The sequence below is a fragment of the Sarcophilus harrisii genome, chromosome 3, assembly GCF_902635505.1.
Source record: "Sarcophilus harrisii chromosome 3, mSarHar1.11, whole genome shotgun sequence".
In the NCBI taxonomy this organism is placed as follows: Eukaryota; Metazoa; Chordata; class Mammalia; order Dasyuromorphia; family Dasyuridae; genus Sarcophilus; species Sarcophilus harrisii.
In genome coordinates, this window is record NC_045428.1 from 278,598,627 (window position 1) to 278,621,217 (window position 22,591).

At 35.5% G+C, this 22,591-nt stretch overlaps 1 protein-coding gene across 1 annotated transcript in view; it reads right to left on the reverse strand.

Annotated features, from left to right (window-relative positions):
• Positions 1–22,591, reverse strand: part of IMPG2 (interphotoreceptor matrix proteoglycan 2) — a 79,142-nt gene that overhangs the window by 14,618 nt on the left and 41,933 nt on the right. Inside the window, exons 10-14 of the mRNA XM_023498961.2 lie at positions 16,146–16,166; positions 9,457–9,701; positions 7,308–7,393; positions 2,519–2,843; positions 128–1,341 (exon numbers count right to left, since the gene is read on the reverse strand). Coding sequence (XP_023354729.2) covers positions 128–1,341; positions 2,519–2,843; positions 7,308–7,393; positions 9,457–9,701; positions 16,146–16,166 — 1,891 coding nt within the window. The remainder of the gene's footprint in view (positions 1–127; positions 1,342–2,518; positions 2,844–7,307; positions 7,394–9,456; positions 9,702–16,145; positions 16,167–22,591) is intronic.

A 22,591-nucleotide genomic window follows, 5' to 3' on the forward strand; every position in this document is an offset into this window, starting at 1 on the left:
GAGGATATTATTTGTAGATGATAATAACTGACAACAACTAAAGTTCCTCCTTTCTTGGTGCACATTAAGTACATTTTGTGTATTTGTGAGTGTATCCATACATATTATATTTTACTTATAGTCTTACCAATTCTAAGAATCTTTGTTCTAGTGCTTTATATTCAGAAGAGTTTTTGTTAAATAGGTGCTCTGAAAATGGCATGTTCATCACCCGAAGGCTAAAGAAAACCACTAGAGGGCCTGTTGTCTGGGAATAATTTGGATAGGGTCTCTGTGTGGGTTGAACATCAGCTCTCTCAGTAGAGAGCATATTAGTTGATATTTCCACATGGCTACCAACAATGCTATTTTCTTCTTGGTTGAGTGCAGGCTGGTAGTATCCTATGCCCACTTGGTCCAGTTCTAATGAAATGTCCTGTACATCCATAATCACATCATCCTCCAGATTGGTTGGAGACAACTTGGTGGAGTCAGACATAGAGACTCCAGACACAAGGGTAGCAATATTCTTTACTGTACTTGCAATTGCATCTTTGGCTGTTCTCCCTGGGGAGGAAGTTGTTGACTGAGTTTCATCTAGCTTGGGTGGCCTAGTCCACAAAAGTTTCATACCTGACTTTTCTGTTGAAATATCTATGTCAGTTTGTTCTGTGTTAGATGATTCTAAAATTTCATTTGGTTTCTGTTCTTTAGAGGACTCTATTTCTTCTAGTCTATTATTAGTAGAAGTAGAGGCTATTATAGATTCTGATAGGAAAGGTGGCTTGGGAACAAAATAATGATCAATTGAGGTTGCCTCTGATGTGTGCATTGAGAGATACAAAGGGACAGATTGAGATGTGGTATTTCCAAAGATGGAACCATTAGCCCCAAGAGCAATTTCAGATTCCTCAAAAATCCCTCCTGCTTCATCAATTATGGCTCTATCTAGGTTCTTTTCTTTGCTCTCAATTGGTAAAAGTGATTTCTCATTTTCAAGCCAGGATTCAGATGGAGATTCAGTGTTATGATGAAATGAAGGCTTACTTAATGGCCAAGTAAGCAGCTCTTGTCCAGATCCTGAACCTGATTGTTCTTCAAATAACAGTCCACTTCCAGGGTATAATTCTGGCTGAAAAATGCTCACTTCTAATTGATCCTTATTTGGGGAGACCAAAGGATACAAGCCAAAAGGTGTAGCAACTTCTATGGCAAGAGAATCCAAAATGGATGGAGAGGTCAAAGTTGATAAAGGCAGCTCAGAGTCGTCTGTCGATGGCATTGGCACAAGATAAGAGGATGGATTTGAAGTCAATAGATCAAAAGAAGAAAAACTTTCTGGTTCTTCCACACTTGTTAGTCCTAAAAATAAAATTTTCCATTAATTGTAGCTTATGTTTAATTTCTGCGTTCTATTCCTAGTTCTCTGAGAATGGCTGGTCATCATGTTTTTCTCATTAAGTGAGCAAGGTCAGAAGCTGGCTTTGACTTTGCAAAGTTCAGCAGCCAGCAAGAGAACCTGACAGTGTCTTTATGAAGTGGAACAATGGTGCTTGAGAATACAACCTGATTCTCCCGGAGGAGTATGACCAGACATCATTCACTGTTAAAGCAATTTATCTTCAGATGCCTGCTCTTTAGAAACAAAGAAGTGCTGAAAGGCAGACTGACCAGAAAGAAATTGGATCCAAGTGGGAACTCAGAAGGAAAATTCCCTAAGAAATTTTACCTGTCACTGAATGGTTCAGTTCACCCATTCCCAATTTCTCTATTCAAAAATCTGAAATCTTTTTAAAACTTCTTTTTGTCATCCTCTTCTTCTTCATTGCTATGGATTCTTTCTCCACAGTCTCTCAGATTTAGTCTTTCCTTTTAATTTCTGTGTCTCCTGCTATACTAAATTTAGTCCCACTCTCTGGTAAGTTCATGAATGGAATATTGCAATAGGTTTCTTATTAATATCTCCCTACTTTTAGTTTCTCCACTTCAAATTCATCCTGTGGCATAATACTAGTCTCAGGAAGACCTGAGGCTCAAGTCCTACATATAACACTTAGTAGTAGTATGACTCTTTTGTTATTCTTGTTATTCAGTTGGGTTCAACTCTTTGGGAGCCCATTTTCGGGTTCTCTTGGCAAAGATACTGGAGTGTTTACCATTTCCTTCTTCAACTCATTTTACAGATGAGGAAACTGAGGCAAACGGGGTTAAATGATTTGCTTAGTGTCACACAACTAGTAAGTGTCTAAGGTCAGATTTGAACTCAGGAGGATGAGCCTTCCTGATCCCAAGCCCAGTGCTTTATCTCACCCATCACTTACCTGCCCTCTCTCTAATCAAGTCCTCCACTCTTGCCAAATTCACTTAATTGTTGTTTCACCTTTCATATATTTCTCCATCTTTCTTTCTTGCCCTTCACATGCCACTTTTCCTGAAGGAATGCTTTTCCCTGATACTTTTCACTACTGCTTCCTGCTCCTCATGCAAGGTAGAGTTACCAATAAAGTTTGCAAGAAAGTGTGATGATACAATTACTCACCATCATCTAACAAAGCAGGTCCAGAAGTCCTTTCCTTAGGAGCCATAGGCAAGCCAGTCTGAGGCACTGCTGGGGTGACAGAATGAAGAGTGAGGCTGCTACCCTCTAAAACATCTGGGGGAGAAGTGGAACCCACCTTCGAGGGAAGGGGTAATTTTGATGGAGACACTAAATCTGCTGGAGGACTTTCTGATTTTGACCAGAGTTCACTGCCATTGGATGAAAGAGCCCCAGAGATGAAACCTGGTTTGGTGAAATCAAGTGGTGAACTATTCCTGGCAGTTGATTCATCTGCTGAGGGCCATTCAGCTTGAAGGGTATTATCCTGAGGGGGAAAAAAAGGCTGAATCATATCTTAGAGAAAATAAACACAGGAGGAAGAGTGAAAGTCTAATTAAATTTCCTTTCCTTCCTGAATTTTTTTTCATCTTAAATATAATTTTGATGAGTTGTTAAAGCAAAGTCTAATGAACTGCAATTTTGTACTTATGGAAAGTTAAAGTTAAAGACTCAAACATATAATCACAGCAGGGTAGGCCAATTAGCAAAACTGTATCATCTTGAGAGATAATTATTGGGTTTCCTTACTTTTGAATTATGAAATTAAGCTCAACAGTTCCTAAGGTCCCTTTCTGCTCAAGCATTCTAGGATTCTACTCTATATATAATTCTTTCCCTTTGCACCATACTATCATCACATAAGAACTGATCATTTTACTTGTCATTTATGATAACATTTTTCATTATGTTGTTATCCTTCATTCTCATAGAGGACTAAAATGACATAACTATATTAGAATCAAGGTACAATGTATCCAACTATGGCTGATCAGATCACTAGAAGCTTGGAAGTCTCTACCATGGGCCGAACACAAATAATCCGCATGAAGACTTGAAGTGAAAATGTCTTTAAATCTGCACATATCACATTTCTTACATATCTGTGTAAATATGTATTATGTATACATACATGCATATACATACATATGTATGTGTAAGCAAGTATGTACATATTCACACATTTGGTTTGCTAACCAAATTTTCCATTACCTACAAAAAATGCATTAAGTATTCTTGAGACACATAAGAAATGTATGTGCTTATTAAAAAAAAAATTTAAGAGTCCACCTTGCTATAAATGGTGTGTGTGTGTGTATATGTATTTGTAAGCCCAGGCAAAAGAAGAGGAAGTTTTCTGTTGAAAAAAAGAAGAAAAAAAAGTTTAGTTGTCTTCATCTTCTTTCCATTTTCCCTTCATGGCACTGGAAAGAATAAATCTATTCATATTTTTTAATGGAAAACAAATGTGTCAAGGACCAGGTAACCTATAAACATGTGACAATAATAATTATACTTCAAAAGCTTAAGTTTATACAGAACTTAAAAATTACCAACTCAGTTGAGTCCTACAATAATCAAAGCTTGACAAGTCATTTGTGCCCCCAAGGTCAGATTTTTTTAATCAATCTCATTTAAAATGAATCAATTGCTGTTGTTTGCATTTTGGCTTATAAAAAAATTCTTTGCATCATACAGGGTCATATTTATCAGCACTAAAAATATGTGCATTTATTTTTTAAAATTTTGTACTCATTCATGTTAGGTCCTAAGAAACTGCCCTCTTTGCTCACCTCTGAACTTGGTTCCAAATATTATTAGCTTCACTTTAAAGATGAGGACACTAAAGCATAACAGGATAAATGATCTGCCCAGTTCTCAAAGCCAATGTGTGACAGATTCAAAGCCAGCTCTTCTGACTCCAAATCTAATGCCTTTTCTACAACACCACAGCTGAATTGGGTACTAATATAATGAAAATACATCATGATACCATGGATGTGTGTTTGTTCTAAAAAAACAGGACATTTTTTTCCATTAAACTATTTACCCATTCTCTTCCCCACAAGTTGCATTAGATATATTTTTACATCTGTAAGTTTTACATTCATATTTTTTGCCTTGTAGGTGAGTTATACTGTAACCAGTTTAATACTTACTCCAGAAAAATTTACTGGACTCAGGTTATGAAATTACTCCTATAATAGGAAAATTACTAAATCTTCAATGAAAACAAGACTCTCCAAGTAGTAGATATTTCCCGGCTTACATTTTTATATGTGCTTATTATTCTAATTGCCCACTAAATGAATAAGTTGGCATCAAGAAAAAATTTAAATCATACAAGAAATATTAACAAACAGACAAAATAAAAAAAATTGTGCTTCTATTTTTGAAAGAATGAATGTCACTTATCGGTGGCAATGAGTTCTTCCTGTGCATTGGGAAAGGTGAATAAATTGCCAGGAGTTGCACCTCATCATATAGTTTATGAATAGATGTTTCCATAGTAACTAATTCAACTCAAAATTTCTTCCTTCAGTGCATCATATTAGCAAGTTTAATATTATGTTGGTCAAGTTTCACATTTGCTAATGCCATCTAAAAAGCATGTTAATGCTAGGGAATTCATTAACAAATTATTTTCCAACACATGGTGCCAGTGAGATATCAAATCCAATATTTCCAACATGTACTCTTTTGGAATATAAAAAGATTAAGAATAGAAAACTTTTACAATAAAAACTTAAATCTAATATAAATTTTTCATTGGTGTTATTTAGGGAATAAAATTAGAATAACAATTTTCAAAATAAAATAAAAATAATAAGGTCAATATTGCATTACTACTGTAGAGTCTTAATGTAGCATGGGTATGACTCTGAGCCTATTATTCAAGGACCTGAATTTAAAGACGTTTATCACTAAAGTTTGGCAATTAATATTGGGCCACAACAACTCATGAAAACATCTACTAAGAGATTAATGGGTTGCAATCTACATGGAAAGATTACTCCAAGTAATGGAATTATGGCTCCTTCAAGTTTTGAAATATAACAAGGTGAATGCCTCCAGACATTTTGTTGGAGAAAGAGAAAAATCTTTAAATGAGTATTTCCTTATTCTGATAAACAAGCATTTTTAAGTATCTTCTTAATTTTTACAAGATAGACAGTAAATATACAAGGACAAAATGATAAGCAATCCCTGCCCCCAGAAGGATACAGTGTACAGCATTCATAGTTTTTTCCTTTTCTTCTTCCAGCTATTCATACATACCTTCTTATTCTGCTATTCATCTAATTATCACCATTTAAAATGCAAAAGGCAAACCATAGAAGAACTAAAACCACACCTAATAATTTTGAAATGCAGACCATAATACTTTTCTATTTGGAGAATGCCAGAAGTTTTAGCATAACTAGCAAAAACAGAGAAGAGAGGAGTTATATCTCTCATATCAACTCTCTTAATCTTTCTTTCCCCTTATAAAGCACAGCTCAACCCTGCTATATTCATCACTAAGGGAAGAAATCATTGTAGAGAAAGGGCCTACTTTGCTCATCAACACCAGCACCAGTTGCTGCCCAACTGCTACCAACAAGAGGGTAAGTGCAGGTGCACTGAGAGAAGGGGATTGTTACTGGCAATCTTCAGACCACTAGTCCTTCTTTCACCCAGTCAATTGTGTAGGGAGACAATTCCTATGGAAGGGGAACCATCCCCACCAATATCAAAGGATTTCTTGTTTCCTATCACCCTCCATTGTGAAAACTAAGCAGGTCAAACCACCACCACCTTAAACACTATCTTCCTTACATGTTGATGGAGAAAATCCAGGACCCTGAATCCAAGAGCCTTTGAAATATCAATGCTTCCAGTCTAATGTCAAATGATTCAACAGCAGAAACTGATAAAATTCTATTAGTTGAAGTGATATTAAAGATCAGAAATTCCCCTCAGCTTTGAATGAATTCTACGAATCATGGAACCTATCATCTGACCTAAAGCTGAAACCTTATGTGTGTATTGTCTCCTCCATAAAAAATAAGTTTCTTGAGAGCAGAAACTGTCTTATTTTCTATTTGTATCCTTAGTGCTTTATACATAATAAAACCTTTATTCAATAATTCTTTGAACTGATTGATTGAACAATTATAATCCATTTTTCTAGTTGAAAAAAAATAAATGAAGGCGTAGTGAGGTGATGCAGTAGATAGAGCATTGGCTCAGGAGTCAGGAAGACCTGAGTTCAAATTCAATCTCAGACATTTGACCATTACTAGCTGTATATCCTTGAGCAAGTCATTTAATCTCAATTGTCTCATCGAGAAAAGAAGAGAAGAGAAGAGAAAAGAGGAGAGGAGAGGAGAGAAGAAGGGAAGATGAGAGGAGGGGAGAGGAAAAAAGATGTGGAGAGGAGAGGAGAGGAGAGGAGAGGAGAGGAGAGGAGAGGAGAGGAGAGGAGAGGAGAGGAGAGAAATTGATCTCCTTACAATATGACTACAGATCAAATGCATGCACATATGCACGCACAGGTGTATACACATATTCTTACACATTGAAGGTGAAAGAGAGGAAGAAGAAGCACAAGTTATAGAACTTATCCATAAGAACCACAATGTAAGGTGGTGTCACTCCTTTGCCTCTTGAAAACTAGTGAACAGCAGCAATTTTAAAGAGAGCTACACAAAGCATAGTAAAACAACAAAGGAAACAATAACCTATGTTATGACTAGAAAAACTTTCCAAGGACATTTTGTGGAAATACCCTGAGGGCACAACAGCAAAAATATCAGCAAGCAATTATGAATCAGTCTTTCTTACTATGTGGGTAATCTAGCAAAGTAAATTTCATGCAGTGCCAAGGATTGTCTTAGAGAATTGGAATAAAAAGGTTGGGACACAAGTAGGAGAACACAGAGACATAGAAGATGAGAAGAATACTTACAAGTATCAGGGGTGGAGACACAAGAATACTTGGGTTTTCAAAATTCCATAGTTGGTCTTCAGTTTTGGGGAAAAAAGCATCTTTCACTAAAAAAAAAATTTGAAGAACATTTTTAGTTGACATGATCTTTATTTGCTTGAGGAACTATCATATAGAAGAGGTATAAGATTCAATCAGCTTGGTCCCAAAGGCTAGGACCAGATACAAAAGGTGGAAGATACAAAGATATAGATTTGGGGGCTCAAAACTAATGGTAAACTTCCTTAAGATTAAAAGTATTGGGGCAGCTAGGTGGTGCAGTGGATAGAGTATCCAGTGGATAGAGTACCAGCCCTGAAGTCAGGAGGACCTGAATTTAAATTTGGGCTCAGACACTTAACACTTCCTAGCTATGTGACCCTAGGCAAGTCACTTGACCCCAATTGTCTCAGCAAAAAAAAAATTTAAAGATTAAAAGTATCCCAAAATATAATGGGCTGACTCACAGCCCTCCCCTCACTTCCAATCAGTTTTCAAGTCCTGTCATTTTTACCTTGATAATATCTCTCATAAATATTTCCCCATCCTAATGCAGGCCTTTATCACCTCACTTCTGAACTATTACAATGGCCTATTCCTTGGATATGTTTGTCTCAAGTCCCTTCTCATTCTACTTCATTATCCCCTCACTTCTTAAACTGATCTTCCCAAACATAGGTCTCATCCTGTCAGACCCTATTCAGGAAATTCCAGTGGTTCCCAGTTTCCTCTCATCAAATATAAAATTCCCTATTTGGTTTTTAAATTTCTTGATAAATTGGCCTCTTCCTATTTTTTTTATCTTCTTAAACCTTACTCTGCTCTATATAGTATATGAACCAGTGACACTGGCCTTCCTTGCTGTGTATCACATAAAACACTCTATCTCCTAACTGCATTTCAATGGCTAGCTTCCGTTGCTTGGAAAGCTTTTTCTCTTCATCTCCACCTTCTGGCTTCCCTGGAGTTTTCTTCAAATCTTAGCTATAGTTCCACCTTCCTCATAAAAATCTTTTCCCTTTATCTTGGTGCTTTCCCTAAAATTAACCCCCAATTTACCATTTGCATTTTGTTTCAATAAAATTATTTGCATATGTTCTCCCCCACTAAATTATCTTCTGAACTCATTGAGAGGTAGAACTGAGTTTTGTTGTTGTTCCTTGTTTGTTTTTGTCTTTCTATCCTCAGTTCTAATCAGTGTCTTGAACATAATAGATGCTTAATAAATGCTAACTGACTTAGTAAATTCCTCTCATCCTCAAATGACAAGCCATTTGTCAGTTATGCTGTAGAAGAGATTTTTGTTCATACAAATTGAAATAGATATTCTAAGAGGTTCCTTCCAACCCTGAGATTCTGCAGGAGGAAAAAAAATTGTTCTTTACAAAAATTTTTATTGTATTTGGGATAAATGGCCAATGAGATCACAGATTTAAAGCTGGAAGGGACCTTAAAAAGCTATTTAGTCTACCACTACCCTACACATTTTATATATATGAGGAAACTGAGGCCCAGAGAGATTAAGGGAGTTAACCAGATTTACACAACTAGTAAGAATTTGGAGCAGATATCTTTCTCTGCTGGTCCTATGTTCACTCATTTGATTCTAGATTGAAACTGCTATTTCCTAAATTACTTAGGTCCTACGTGCTCTTAAATTCTAACTAGCAGTACATGGAATAGAGTGCAAGAAGACATGAGTCCAAATTTTACCTCAGACATTCATTAGCTGTAGAACCCTGGACAAGGGGTCCTGCCTTGTCCATCTAAATTCCCTTGTCTGAAAAATGGGGATAATGCAAGCATTCATTGCTATAAAGATAAAATGAGAGACCATTGCAAACCTTAAAATGCAATTCACATGATAACTATTATTAGCTATTCTTTTAGTTGGGGCTCAAAGTCAGGAAGACTTTGTCTTCAATATTTTCCTCTACTTAGTTAATGTATTTCTCTGATTTTCCTTGCATCTTGTATGCCTTTTATCAAATTATACACTGTCATCTCCTCTTTGATTCTCAAACACTCAGATTCATATATGATACATTTTGAAGACAAAACTTACTACAGAACTCTGTGGAGAAAGATACTAAAGATATACATGGATTGTCATAGTTGTCATTCCCCTTACCCTTGATAACCTGAAGAGAGTCAGGATCTGGCTTCAGGGAAGAGTTTCTTAGTAAGAAATTTCTGGTGAGGCTTTCAGCAATGTAGTCTCTGAAGTTGTTAATTGTATAAGCTGCCATGGGCTTATCCTCACGTTCCCCAAGTCCATGATTTTCTACTTTATTCGAATGAAGGTTAATCATTTCCCAGGTAATGTTACTGATAGCCTCACTGTCAAATGTAACAGCATAGCGAACATTGATGCCACTGAGATTAAAAAGAAAGGAAAAAAAAGTCAACTTGGACCCTGCTTATATGCATCTACCATAAGAATACAATTTAGTTACTAGGACATTGCTTTTGCCAATTGTGGTATTCCCTAAAGAAAGGCTGTCATTGTGACATAATAGAAAGAAGGCACCCTGAATCTAACAAGATCTGGAATAAATGATTGAAAATGTCCCTTCCAACACCAAGTACTAGAATCTGAAGGGGAAACAAAAGAATATGTAGATTTTACTCCCAACATGATAGAAGTAGCCCAAAGAGAAGTCATGAAACTAAAAAGTTTGAGAATTACTTGTCATAGCCTACTATAATTATGTACCTCAATATATAGTTCATTTATATATATGTGCGTGTGTGTGTATATATATATATATATATATATATATATTTCACTATATTTAGCAGTGGAATGTTGGAATAGCAGTGGAATAGTGGAATAGTTCACTGCTAAATGAACATGGAAGGAAGGAAGGGAAGGAAGAAACAAAAAGAAAACCCAAATACAGTAGGAGACAATGAGTTACCTTTATATTTTCTCATTTGTCCATCTTTAAGTGATATGTCATATAAAAGTAATAATCCCTTTAGTGAAAAACTAATGCTATGATGCAGTAGATGAAGTGCTTTAAAAATAATTAACATCAAATTATTAATAGAAATGCCAACCCTTCTCTATTTATCCTGACTCTGTATTCTGTGACAGAGAGATCTAATGTCAATAAGCCAACAAATATATCATTGGTTTTTATGATGCTGAGGGTAAACGCTAATTTTTAATTAGTGAAAAATTTAAGAACCTTTTGTCTCAAGAGCATTAGGCAAGACGCTAGAAGATTATTTCTATATCCATATTTCACTTTGCTTTCATTAAAGCAGCTGAAGCTATCTTATTTTGCCAATTGAATGTGCTGACTGTTGCTTTAAAAGTTGTCTCTCTTCTAAAAAGATGAAACTAGCCTGCAGCACTAAAATTATATTAGCAAAAGTCACCAAAGAGAAGATGGGAGAACTGCTCATGTATTAGTTTCATTCATTCAGGCATATAGCCCACTTAAGAGCTATTCCCTTAAGTATATAACTGTTCTTTAATTCTATGTTCTTTCTTAATTCATGTAGATAAGCAAATTGTCTCTCAGTTTTCTACCTTCTTGATGTCGATATTTGTTTGAACAAAATTATATCTATTTTTGCATCAATTATAGAATCTGTATGAGTGTATATCTGAGGCTAAAAAAAAGCTTATAGAAGACATTCCATGGAATATGCACTTTGATAATTAATTATTGTCACTATTATTTCATGATGCATACCTAAAATTAACATGGTCCTTTCTGAAGAGATGGGATTCTAGCTGCAAATGCAAGCAGATTTATCTTAAATTGATGCTGAATATTGCACAGTTTTAGAATCAAGAGACTGGGTTTAATGACTGGCCCTTCAATTAAATCATTCCTTTGCAGTACCTCCTTTTGACCTCTACAATGAGATCTAGCTGAGAGACAACTGTCAAAAAAGAAGTGGAAATAGGTAATACTACCATTATTTTGTTTTGTTCATCTCTAATATGTATCTGTTAAAGTCAAGTTAACAAGTATTTATCAGGACCATATCAGGTTTATAATTTGTCACATTTTATGTTTTAAAAGTACAAAATGAGAAAGACTTTGAGGTGTTAGGAAGAAATTAGCTGTCAGGTTCAAGAATAATAGCCCTGAAATGACTAATTTCTAGCAAGGCCACAGGAAGTAAAGATGTTGGTAGGGAGGGTCTGGTTGGTAGAAAGTAGAGATTGGTCTGCCACAGTTCAGGAAGAGGGAAAAATCAGATACTGCCAAGAATGAAAGGAAGTACATGACAAACAGAACATAGACATAAAAACAGTATCAATCTGAAGAAAACTATGTTGGCAAACTACCCATTTAGCAACAAATAAAGCAACAGTATCTTTCATCTGTTCAATTCACTGAAACAACTGCTCTTCTCCTGATAAATAATTATTGCCTGAGGCATGTGCCAGGGAAGGGTTCATTCTGAGTTAAATTGAAAAATGAAGTCTTCATTATCCTTCCACCTCAATTGCCCCATTAGAAGAGGACTGATATATAATAGATGAAAAAAACTAATAAAGTGTTACATCATTTTAGGAGCAACCAAAGGTTAAGTTGTTTTGGAAAAAATTCAGGAATCTTTCTTCTCTCATAGTACCAATAATGCTTTCTTCTAAAACACTACCTACCAAGAGAATATCCTGAGGCCTGGAAATGATTTTTCCCTTGTTGATTCAAAGAGAGCTCAATCATTGATTCCACATAAATGCTACTTAAAGTAGCATTATTTGTGTGTAGCAAGTAATGTCCTATAATATACATATCACTAGATTTTGAATCACCTCCTCAACTCATCCTACTCCAAGACTTCATCAAAGAATGGTGATAACCCAGAATCCTCAAAAGTTCTGCTGAAAAAATCTAAGCTCTGAAAGACGTTTAGATCTTTTTTTTTTTCCTCTTAGGATTGGAAGTGATGGGAAACTTGTATAGGTAATTTTTCTAGGAGACCTGCAACGTATAGGTACTGGGTACTAAGAGGTTAAGAGTTTGTCCAGGGACACAGGGAAAATAAGTGTCAGACTTCTAGAGAGCTTGGATCTAGGTCTTTTGATTAAGAAGCCTGCTCTTTATCTATCTTAGCTGCCTCTTGATAGATCTTACCAAGCTGAGAAAGCTTCATAATAAGTGGGTTTATAATGGACCGTGAGTCTGTAATACAAAGACCACCCTAAGCTAAGTAAGGAGACATTGTCTACCATAGGGTGGTCTCAAGATTAGCATTAAGTGATTGATTTTTTTTTTGTCTACAGATACTCCTTGAAGGCTAAAATATGGAAGATGCATAGTCCGCAATAATGAAGATATTTCCTCCACCAATGATTTCATGATTCTTCTGCTATATATATTTATATCTATTAAACTTCCCTTTTTGGTTTTCTTTTAAACAGAAAATAAAATTTTATGTTAAAAAAAGAATTACATTGACTTGTAAATTATATAAATTACTGTCCCTTTCATACATGAGCAGTTTGGTAGTAGAAAGTTGCAGAAAAAGAAATTTTGTATATAAAAATAATGTATAAAATCAGTGTGTGAATAGGGTTGGGTTTTTTTTTTTCAGTTAAAATGTGACAGACACCAGTTCTTAGGAGGATTAGAGAATGAACTGAGAGAATATTTTTTGAGATCAGAGAAATGACTTAAGCTATCAGATCCCTCATCTCTTTTGCATGTGACTATTTTTAGAACTTGAGAGGATAAAACTTTCCAAATAGTAAATTGAATAAGTTTGGACATTCTAGTTAGATTAAATAAGGACTATTGGTTTCATGGCTGGAGAAGAAATGGCAAATTACTTCAATATCTTTGCCAAGAAAATTCCACATGGGGTCACAGCTAGACACAACTTAAATGACTGAATTACAACAATAAATTCTATCATAGTTGATAGAAAGGATGATTAGAGACATTAGAAACACTAAAGACCTTAACAAGAGGTTGAGTTAAGATGCAAGTGGGAGCAGTCAGCTTATAGGACAACTTTAGCTGCTTGTCTTTGAAGGCTATTGATTGGAAGATAAGCATTGCTTCACAGATTAAAGAAAAAACTGGTAGCCCCCTGACTGAAGGAGAGCTGAACTCTTGTACAATTTTAGTTATTGCATTTTGGTACCCCTTTAATAGTGCCAGGTTAGCTTGCCCCTTTAGTCTGAGAGAGGGAAAAGCAGGATTTATGATTGCTTTACTACAAACAGTATCTCAGACTAATTAGATGATGTTGCATCCTGCTGAGAAAAGAGCTACATGGACTTGTTCATATTACTCAGAAAAATTATGCAGAAATATTTACTATATATATTACTATATATACTTTCATTAAAATGGTAAGTTAAAGATAAAATTCACCAGGTAGGCATATTGCTTTTATGTTAGCAGTTCAATTATCCAAAATAATAGTTTATTGAAACAATGGCTGCTGTTTTCCTTAGAAAATGTTGCCATGTTGAACTTTTCAAAATGACCAATTCTGTTTTCACAATTTTGATCTCAGGAACAAAATTGGGAATTTGGAGAAGGAGCAAAGGGAAGGGATTACTTTTACATCCCTTTGATGTTCCAAGCACCACTAAAGAAAATAACTATTACATAAACTGGTTGACTATAGAGTAGAAGTATAATGGGAATTAGTTGTTATGAGGGTAAGGAGGCAGAAATCAGCATAAACAGGACTTTATAGGGCTAGAAGATTTTCCTAAAATGGTTATAACTGTTTAAGTTTCATGAACATTAATGAAAGCTATACCTCCTTAGAGACCTTCCACAAAAAGAAAAAGAAGTGAAAACTAAGAATAGCAAAGATGGCACCCAGCCAATCAGGGTTTAGGCAAATAGGAGCTGGCTAGCTAACCAGCAGACTTCAAAAATGCATGTAACTATACAACTCTGAGTATGACAAATGACACATTCTCTATCTAGTTCAATGATCTTTATTTTTTTTTAAATGTTATATTCCTATCTTTAAGAATTTTTCCATCCTAATGGGCATGCTAATGAGTGGAGGCTTTCTACAGAGGTATCTGACCATCTACAATAGATTAGGCCAGGGTTTGGTTTTAACTGACCTGAAGGCTTTGAAAGAGGAAGGTCAGGAGTGTGTCAGAGAGACATTAAATCCCCCTAGGACTCAGTGCAGGGTAAGGAGTTGTGGGAATCCCCTGCTGGCCACGCAGAGGTCCTTTGTAAAGGAATTTACAAACCCGAAAAGCTAGACTGGTAAAAGAAGTTTATTATTGGCATTGGAAAGTCAGCCTTTGCTATGCATGAAGAGAAAGACTGAATTCCTTGGTGGCAAGATAAAGTTTCTAGTGGAGAAGTCCTGGCAAAGAAATTTCGACAGAGAGGTATAAAATTCTTGTTAGGGAAATAGGTGAGAAAGATAAAGAGAGGCTAATGCTATAAGAGAATATCTTTTCAGCAGGCAGACTTTGTTGCTATGCCAGGAAGAGAGGTTCCTAGGCATGTTAGGTCCTCTGCAAGGACTGAGCCCCAAATTACTCATTTTATAATAGAAGCCTAGGCTAGCAACTCTTGATGGGGGCTAAGTGTAGTTTGAACAGGAATTAGAATAGAGAATCTTGAAAGTGAATGAGTGTCTCTAGGCTGATTTTTAATTCAATGGAAGTTTAGTGAGTGTTATCAATGAGGGTGGTGCCTCTCTCTCAGGATAACAGAATGAAGTTATTTATCCTGTTTCCCTCAGGCAGGGTCTTTTATAGGGGCCAGGATTAAGGAGAAAGTTTCCTTCAAGGAGCTTCCCAAGTGCTTCACCTCATGATTCACCCAGAAGTCAGAGAGAAAGAGAAAGAGTTTCGGGGCTCCCCTCATCAGGGTCATATGATGTTTGTAGGTGTGTTACAGTTTTTCAAGAGGTGCACTGCTACCTGTGACTCCCTTAACTGGAGCACTCTTAATTGACCTCACTTTCATAACTACTGTCATGTTTCAGGAATGTCCCTTGATGTTTCTATGATCCTATGTATTTGTGCTATTCTAGACTCAGAACATGCCAATGAGGAAAAGCTGAACAACAATGAATGTTCTAAATTCAGACTAGAGCTTCTAGCCTGTTTGTACCAGTTAATCTCATTCCCCTTCCCTTCCCTAGGTAGTATTGATCAATAGCAAGCAATAGGATATGACAAACACTATCAAATGGCAAAATTTGTGAACTTATTAATTATTGATGGACCATAATATCTGCATAAACACATTACCAAATTATACAGGTGCAAAAAGATTCCATTTTAAAAAGCTTCCTATTATACTCCAATTATCCAAGACAAAATGTACCTTTAAAAATATTTGGAATTCCAGTAAAGGAAAAAAAACCTTCTCAAAAGAGTTCTCTATATTTCTACGAATGCAGGGATAAACAGTTCTGTAACACACCAGACAATTATCCGTCTTTGAACTAAATTTGCCACTTAACATATCCTTGATTAATCAAATCCAGGCTTGAGTATAAAGAATCCATTTTCAAGAAGGAAAATAGGAGTAATATTTAGGAAAGTCAAAAAAACTTAACCAGGCTCTTCTCCTGGAATTACTTGCTTTGTGACTCCTGGGTTTCCTAATTCCACTCCTGATTATCAAGAATTTTTTTGCCTCCTTGCCAAGTAGTCTTTCCCCTGCTCCCCCACCCCTTCTCTATTTCCAGTTCTTTTTGGTAGAATGTAAATTCCTTGAGGGTAGGGACTATTTTATACCAGTATTTGTATTCCCAGCATTTAGCTTGGTGTTTAACATATCATCAATCTACTTTTGTTATAGAAACAATCAAGAACATCATAAGAAAAGTCAAAAGATACTCTACCTGACATTCTCTTGAGGCAATCTGGGGGAAGGGGAAAAATAAACATGTTAAACAGAGTTGAAAACTTCTTAATCATGTAATATTCATCAAAGTATTCTTGGCAAATTTTTTCAGATTTTCTTCAAAACATTTATATTACTCAAAATGTCTGATAAATTCCTATTGTAAGGAAAATTTGATCAGCGGGAAAAGAAAAAGATATCCTACTTTGAAACGAATTACTTTAAGATTTATGGAAAGACTAAAACAGTAACAAACTTTTGGTGTGTGAATTAGTATAATCATTGTAAGCTTAAAGTTCATTTGCATAAGACTTTCTTCATTAATGAAAATTGATTGCTGAATGTTCTACATCTGAGTAAGTTGTAGAGCTGGCCAAAACTTGGGAGAAGAGATATACTAGGTTTCTGTCTTAGAGATTTCAGAGAAAAAAAAAACCTGGATTCTAGACTTTCTTCAAGTCCCTGAAGGGAGAGAAAGACTCTGGGAAGAAGCCAGCATATGAAGGACCTAGCAGCATGTCCCTATGCCCACTTAGCAGCATGTCCCTATGCCCTTACTATAATGGATTTCAAGGAATTTCCCCTAGGGTGAGATTAGGGACCCCCTTTCTTGATTGAACTAAGATATTTTGCTCCAATAGGAGAAATCATCCACTTTGTATATTTATCTGGTATATATTCTCATCTCTATGCTCTGATTTCTGTTTGCTGTTTGCTTAAATAGGTTTATTTCCTATTTGCTATTTTTGTTCATTGTGGAATTGGCATTTGAGGGAAAGCATGAGGAATTTTCCATTAAAGAAGAGCAATCAGGAACTCAGCTTGAAGCTAAAAATTATTTCTCCCATGCTAACAAAATTTAAGGGGGAAAATAGATATATTTCCTGCCTTATACTCCCTCTCTCTAGGGAGAGCAGAAAGGTCACCTCTGGTACCAATCTTCTGCTTCCCCTCCTGGTAGGAATCAAAATCTACTGTAGAAAAGAGTACAGGTTATCTAGAGATATTCATCTTATCTCTGAGCCATAACTAGAAAGAATCTTACAAACACATATAAATTTCATGGTCATAAAACGTATTACACACATACCCTTATACCATTTTTAAAAACAGTTGAGAATTATGCAAATTTTTTCCCACAAGTATAAATCTCAAGGATAAAGGCCTCAAAATCATCAAAATATTTATCACATTTTTAATTTTAACAAAGAATTGTAAACTAAGTAGTTGTCCATTAACTAGTAAACAGTTAAAGAAATTGTGCTCCATGAATATGCAGTGCTATAAGAAAATGATGAATACAGGGAAGCATAAGAAAACTTATATGCACTGATACAAAGTAGGGTAAGCAGAACTAGAAAAATATACCCAGTAATTCAAGTAAAAAGAATAACAATAACAGAGCAATTAAATTGTTTGAATTTAATTTAATTCAATGCTGAATGATGATGCCAGATTTTTTCAAACATGTTGGTCAGTTTTGCTTATGTGTTTTGTTTCTCTTTTTAATTTTATATTATGAGGCATACTTCTTTGTGGAGAGGAGATAAAAGGATATATTAGAAAATATAGGTAAAATAAAAACAAAAGATATCAATGCAAATGTATTTAAAATGTAAAAATAAAATGAACTCCATGGTTATTTTTTTTGGGGGGGGGAATTAATGCCTTCCTACATACCTATGATCTGAACTTTGTACAAAAGGGAAAAATTGGAAATGATCACCCTTCTTTGTATCTTCATGTCTTTCTTTGTAAATCTATAGATTTGGGTAAGGGGAAAACATTTTGTTTAGACTAAAAAATTGATTAAAACAGAAATAAAGAAGAAATATTTTGGTCTATGAGTATTTGATTCAAGTCAGATGTAGCAGGGTGGAGTGGGGTGGGGACAAGGGCCTGGCAAAGATGAAATAGTTCTGAAAGATGATGCTTGTTCTTCCTTTAATATTTGTATCACAAATAAGCTAGATCTCTAGGGACACAGAATTCCCAGATCCTTATTTGCCCTTTGATCAGGACTAGCTGCATTCATTCTGTATAGGGTGCCCAGATTCTCCCACACTGAACATCATGTCCCCTAAAAAAACAAAGATGGTGAAAATGGAACAAATCTCTGGCTCTAAACTTTTCTGATGAGACTCCTATAAAGATGGGAAAATGCAACACTGAGAGAATTCACAATTCTCCTTGAGTTATTCTTTTACTGTGAGAATTACTGAGAGTGATCTCTTTAAACTTCATAGAAAATGCCTGGGGACGGGCTAATGCTCTGATTTTCAAAAGGGGAGAAAGAGCATGTTCTGGTAGCAAGGTTCTGATTCCTGAAAAAATACTAGAATATATTAAAACTATTGTTCCTAGTTCAGTGCATTTTAGATGAACCAGGATAAAACTAATCCCTTTCTATAAGAAAGCCTTTCAAGTAACTTGAAAGTTGTCACCATACTCCCCTTTGTCTTTCCTAAATAACTAAATCACAGACTTTCAGTCAGGAAGTACCTCCGAGGTCAATTTATCCAAACTGTTCCTGCACAGGGAGGTTCTCTCCAAAATCCTTGACAAATCCTCTTCCTCTAGTGAGAGGGTGCCCATTTCCTCCCATGACATCCCATATTGCACATATGGATAGTACTAATATTAAAGAAATATTTCATCAAATAAAAGCAAAACACCTTCTACAACTTCTCACTGCTGCTCAAAAAACAAATCTAATTCCTTTGAAACAATGATTAACTAACTATACCTACTTTATTGCAGCCTCTGAGCTAAGTTTTTTTCATTTTTAAATAAAGATTTATTATAATTTAAAATATAAAACTCATTTTTAGTTCTTACTGTTTGTTCAGTCATTTTGCAATTTTGTCTGACTCTTCATGATCTCATTTGAAGTTTTCTTGGCAAAGACACTGGAGTAGTTTGCTATTTGCTTCTCCAGTTCATTTTACAGATGAGGAAACCGAAGAAACAGGTTTAAGTGACTTACCCAAGATCACACAGCTAGTAAGTGTCTGAGGCAAGATTTGAATTCAGGAAAATGAGTCTTCCTGACTCCAGGCCCAGAATTCTATCCACTGTGCCACCTAGCAATCCATTTTGGAGTCCAAAATATTTAGCTCACAGCTATACAGACTGTTAGCAGTTTGGATTTGAGCCTTGGATAATAATTTACCAACTATTAATCAGGATAATCCTTCAAGTCTGTGAAAAAAAAAGTTTATGTACTCTGCTAAGTATTCTCTTCTTCAAGCTAAAACCCAATCCCTTCAACCAATTTCATATGATAGCAATCCTGGTTTCCTCTTTTAAACATATCAGCTTGTCAATGCCCTCCAGAAAATGTGGCCCAATCTGAATATAAAATATATCGGATATAATTTGAACAAGGTACTGTTTAGTAGGACTATCACTTCCCTATCAAAAAAGGTTATGAAATCAGCTTAATATGACTTGTTCTTGGTGAACCAATTCGCTCATCATCATAGTCATTTAGTAATATGTTTGAGAAGTTTATCAGTGATCATCCCTCTTCTCAGGAGCATGCTGGTAAATATTTAACAACTGATTGCCTGGGGAAAATGTGTGCACAACACATTGAATTTAATGTGCATTATTAACATTTTTCTCTATTTCTTCCTTAAAACCACACAATTAATAAAAAAATTATAAAAAGGCTTTATTGCAAATATATACATACATATATATGTAATATATGTATATATATATACATATATATATAGCAAGGAAACTGTTGCCAGTTTCTAATGTGTAAATGTTCACAATGTAATTTTAACAAGCAAGATAAGCCTGTACATTCTGGTTCCAACATATCCCAGCCTCTCTTCTTTTGGAAAATCAAAGTCTGTCTCCAGTTCTGTGATGTCTCTAATTTTTCATGAATTGTTTTTTAAATCACCAACACTGGCTCAATAATCATAGCTACAAGTTCTTTCTATATACTGAAATGTAACACAAAGACTTGGTCATTTGAACTGCCTAAGGCCAGTTAGGTGCTTTCTTTCCATCTCTTCAGTTATCTTGGGTTTCAGTTCCCTAGCAACCATTTTGCTCTATATTTCAGTCGACAGATCATTCTTCTTAGCAGAGAAAAGTCAGTGAAACAATCAACAAACATTTATTTAAAAGCTATTATGTGACATTCACTATACCAAAAAAAATAGATTTAGATCATCTTCCTTTTCTCCTTCATCCATTGCCATACATACTAAGCAAGAATCCTGTTTATTTATTTGACTTTCTTGTCCTATGACAGTTTTCTTGCCCTTTTCATTAATTCTAAAATAACTTTCTGCTGCCTTTCTTTTGTATTCATCCTCATCCATCTTTCTCTACCAATTCTAAAGGAGTATTTCCCTTTCCTTGCACCCCTCTACCATTTGCTTTGTGAAATTATTAACAAAGCAATGCAAGAATTTAGCATCTACATAGTTTCAGCAAAAATAAAACTCTTACAGGTATTAAAATCACTTCTGTCATGGTTATTTGATAGTCTTGTTAAATGCTTCGAAATTCATCAAGCAATTTCTCCTCACTAGAAAATTCGTAATGTATTCTGACTACAATATTATCTCTCTTCCTACATTAATAACTCATCCAAATCTCTAGTATGTTATCGCCTCTGATTCATGGATTTTCCCAAGGAATATATGTGTATGTGATATCACATATGTTTGCTACACAGATATATGTGATATATGTATATATTTTACATGTATATGGAGAAAGAGAAAGAGAGGCAGAGAAGGAAGGAAAAAAGGAAGGAGGGAGGGAGTGAGGAGGGAGAAATGGAAGGGGGAGAGAAAGAGAGAAGAGGGGAGGGAAGGAGGGAGGGAAAGAGAGAGGGAAAGAGAGAGAGGGGGAGGAAGGGAAGGAGAGGGGGAGGGAAGGAGAAAAAGAGAGGGGAAAGGGAAGGAAAGGGGGAGGAAGAACAGGAGAGAGAGGAGGAGGGAGGGAGGGAGGGAGGGAGAGAGAGGGAGGGAAAAAAGGAGAAGAAGGGAAGGAGAGAGGAAGGGAGGAAGAGAAGGAGAAAAAGAGAGAGAGACAGAGACAGAGGCAGTTGTTTTCCATTGTGTTGGTACTCTCTCCACTGTACCACCTAACTGGGATAAATAGACAGTGATATTTCTATCTATTTTTCTATTTATACATCCATTGACACTTCATTACACCTTTATCTACTTATCTATAATAAGATATATCCTTCCATTGATCCATATTCCATGAGGAAGTCATGTCACATCAAAATTTAATGATACTTCATACTGCTGAATTAACCTCCTTGGATGAAGATATCAGTCTACTTTGTCATTCCCTAAGCTTTTGTGAATAGCTCTCTGAGGCATTAAACATAACTATTCCTTCTCTTCTTCTCCTTTACCTCTTGTAATTTACATTATTTCACCATAATTCACCATTATTTTTATATTATAATTACTATTCTCTGTAGCCTCTGGCTTAGTGGACATATGTGGGGTTTCCTCATATTCATTTAATCCCTATTAAAAAAATCCATTCCTGAATATTAACCTTTGATGAAAAAATTCAAATCCTGTTTTCCAACATCATCTTCTTAACTAGCCATTCACTTCCTGTAGCCATTTTCTGTTTTTGAAACCTTTAGTTTGAATTGGCACTAGTGATAGATATATCATCTATGTCCTCCCCCAAGTCTTTTGTTATTATTATTATTATGATAATCTCTAGAGATGACTTCTAGTTTTCTATTAGAGCCATCATTTGTTTCCACATTAGTCACCATTAAGCAACCAATAATTATTGGTCCTGCTAAGTTTTCAAGGGTTCTCCATCACATCTCAGATATTTGTTTGCAGAATATAGTGTTCTTTCTAAATGTTCATGCCAGATCAATATACAGTAGCTTCTTTACTCCTCACTGAGAAACTGCCTCACTGGGAACCTGCCAAATACCAAGACTCGTTTCTTTTTTCTTTGATCAACATTCAGTGTCATCTCTCATGGAATAACTGTGGATCCTTATCATAATTTTTAAAGCATAGGAAAGAGCTTAGCTCTATGTTCTGTGGCAAGACTTAGTCTGAGGTCTACAGACCACCCCCCCCCAAAGAATTTATAAACAGATTTCAGAGAGAGGGAATCCATGAAATTGCAAAAGAAAAAAAATGATATCTTTATCTTCACTAACTTCTAACTGCAGTTTGGTATTTCATTCAATTACAAGTGCAAGTGATAAACAATATTCTGAGAAGAGGTTCTCAGACTTTATCATATATCCAAAGGTGTCCATGACACAAAAAGATTAAGAAGCTTTGCTCTATGGGAAAGCCTCAGTTTAATAGTCCTGTTCCTTTCCTTCTCTAAGTCATATTCTTTCACTCTCCAACTTTCTGACCAAAGTTAAGATGCCTTTCCTTCTCCAGATGCTTTTTTTTCCTTTTTGCTTTT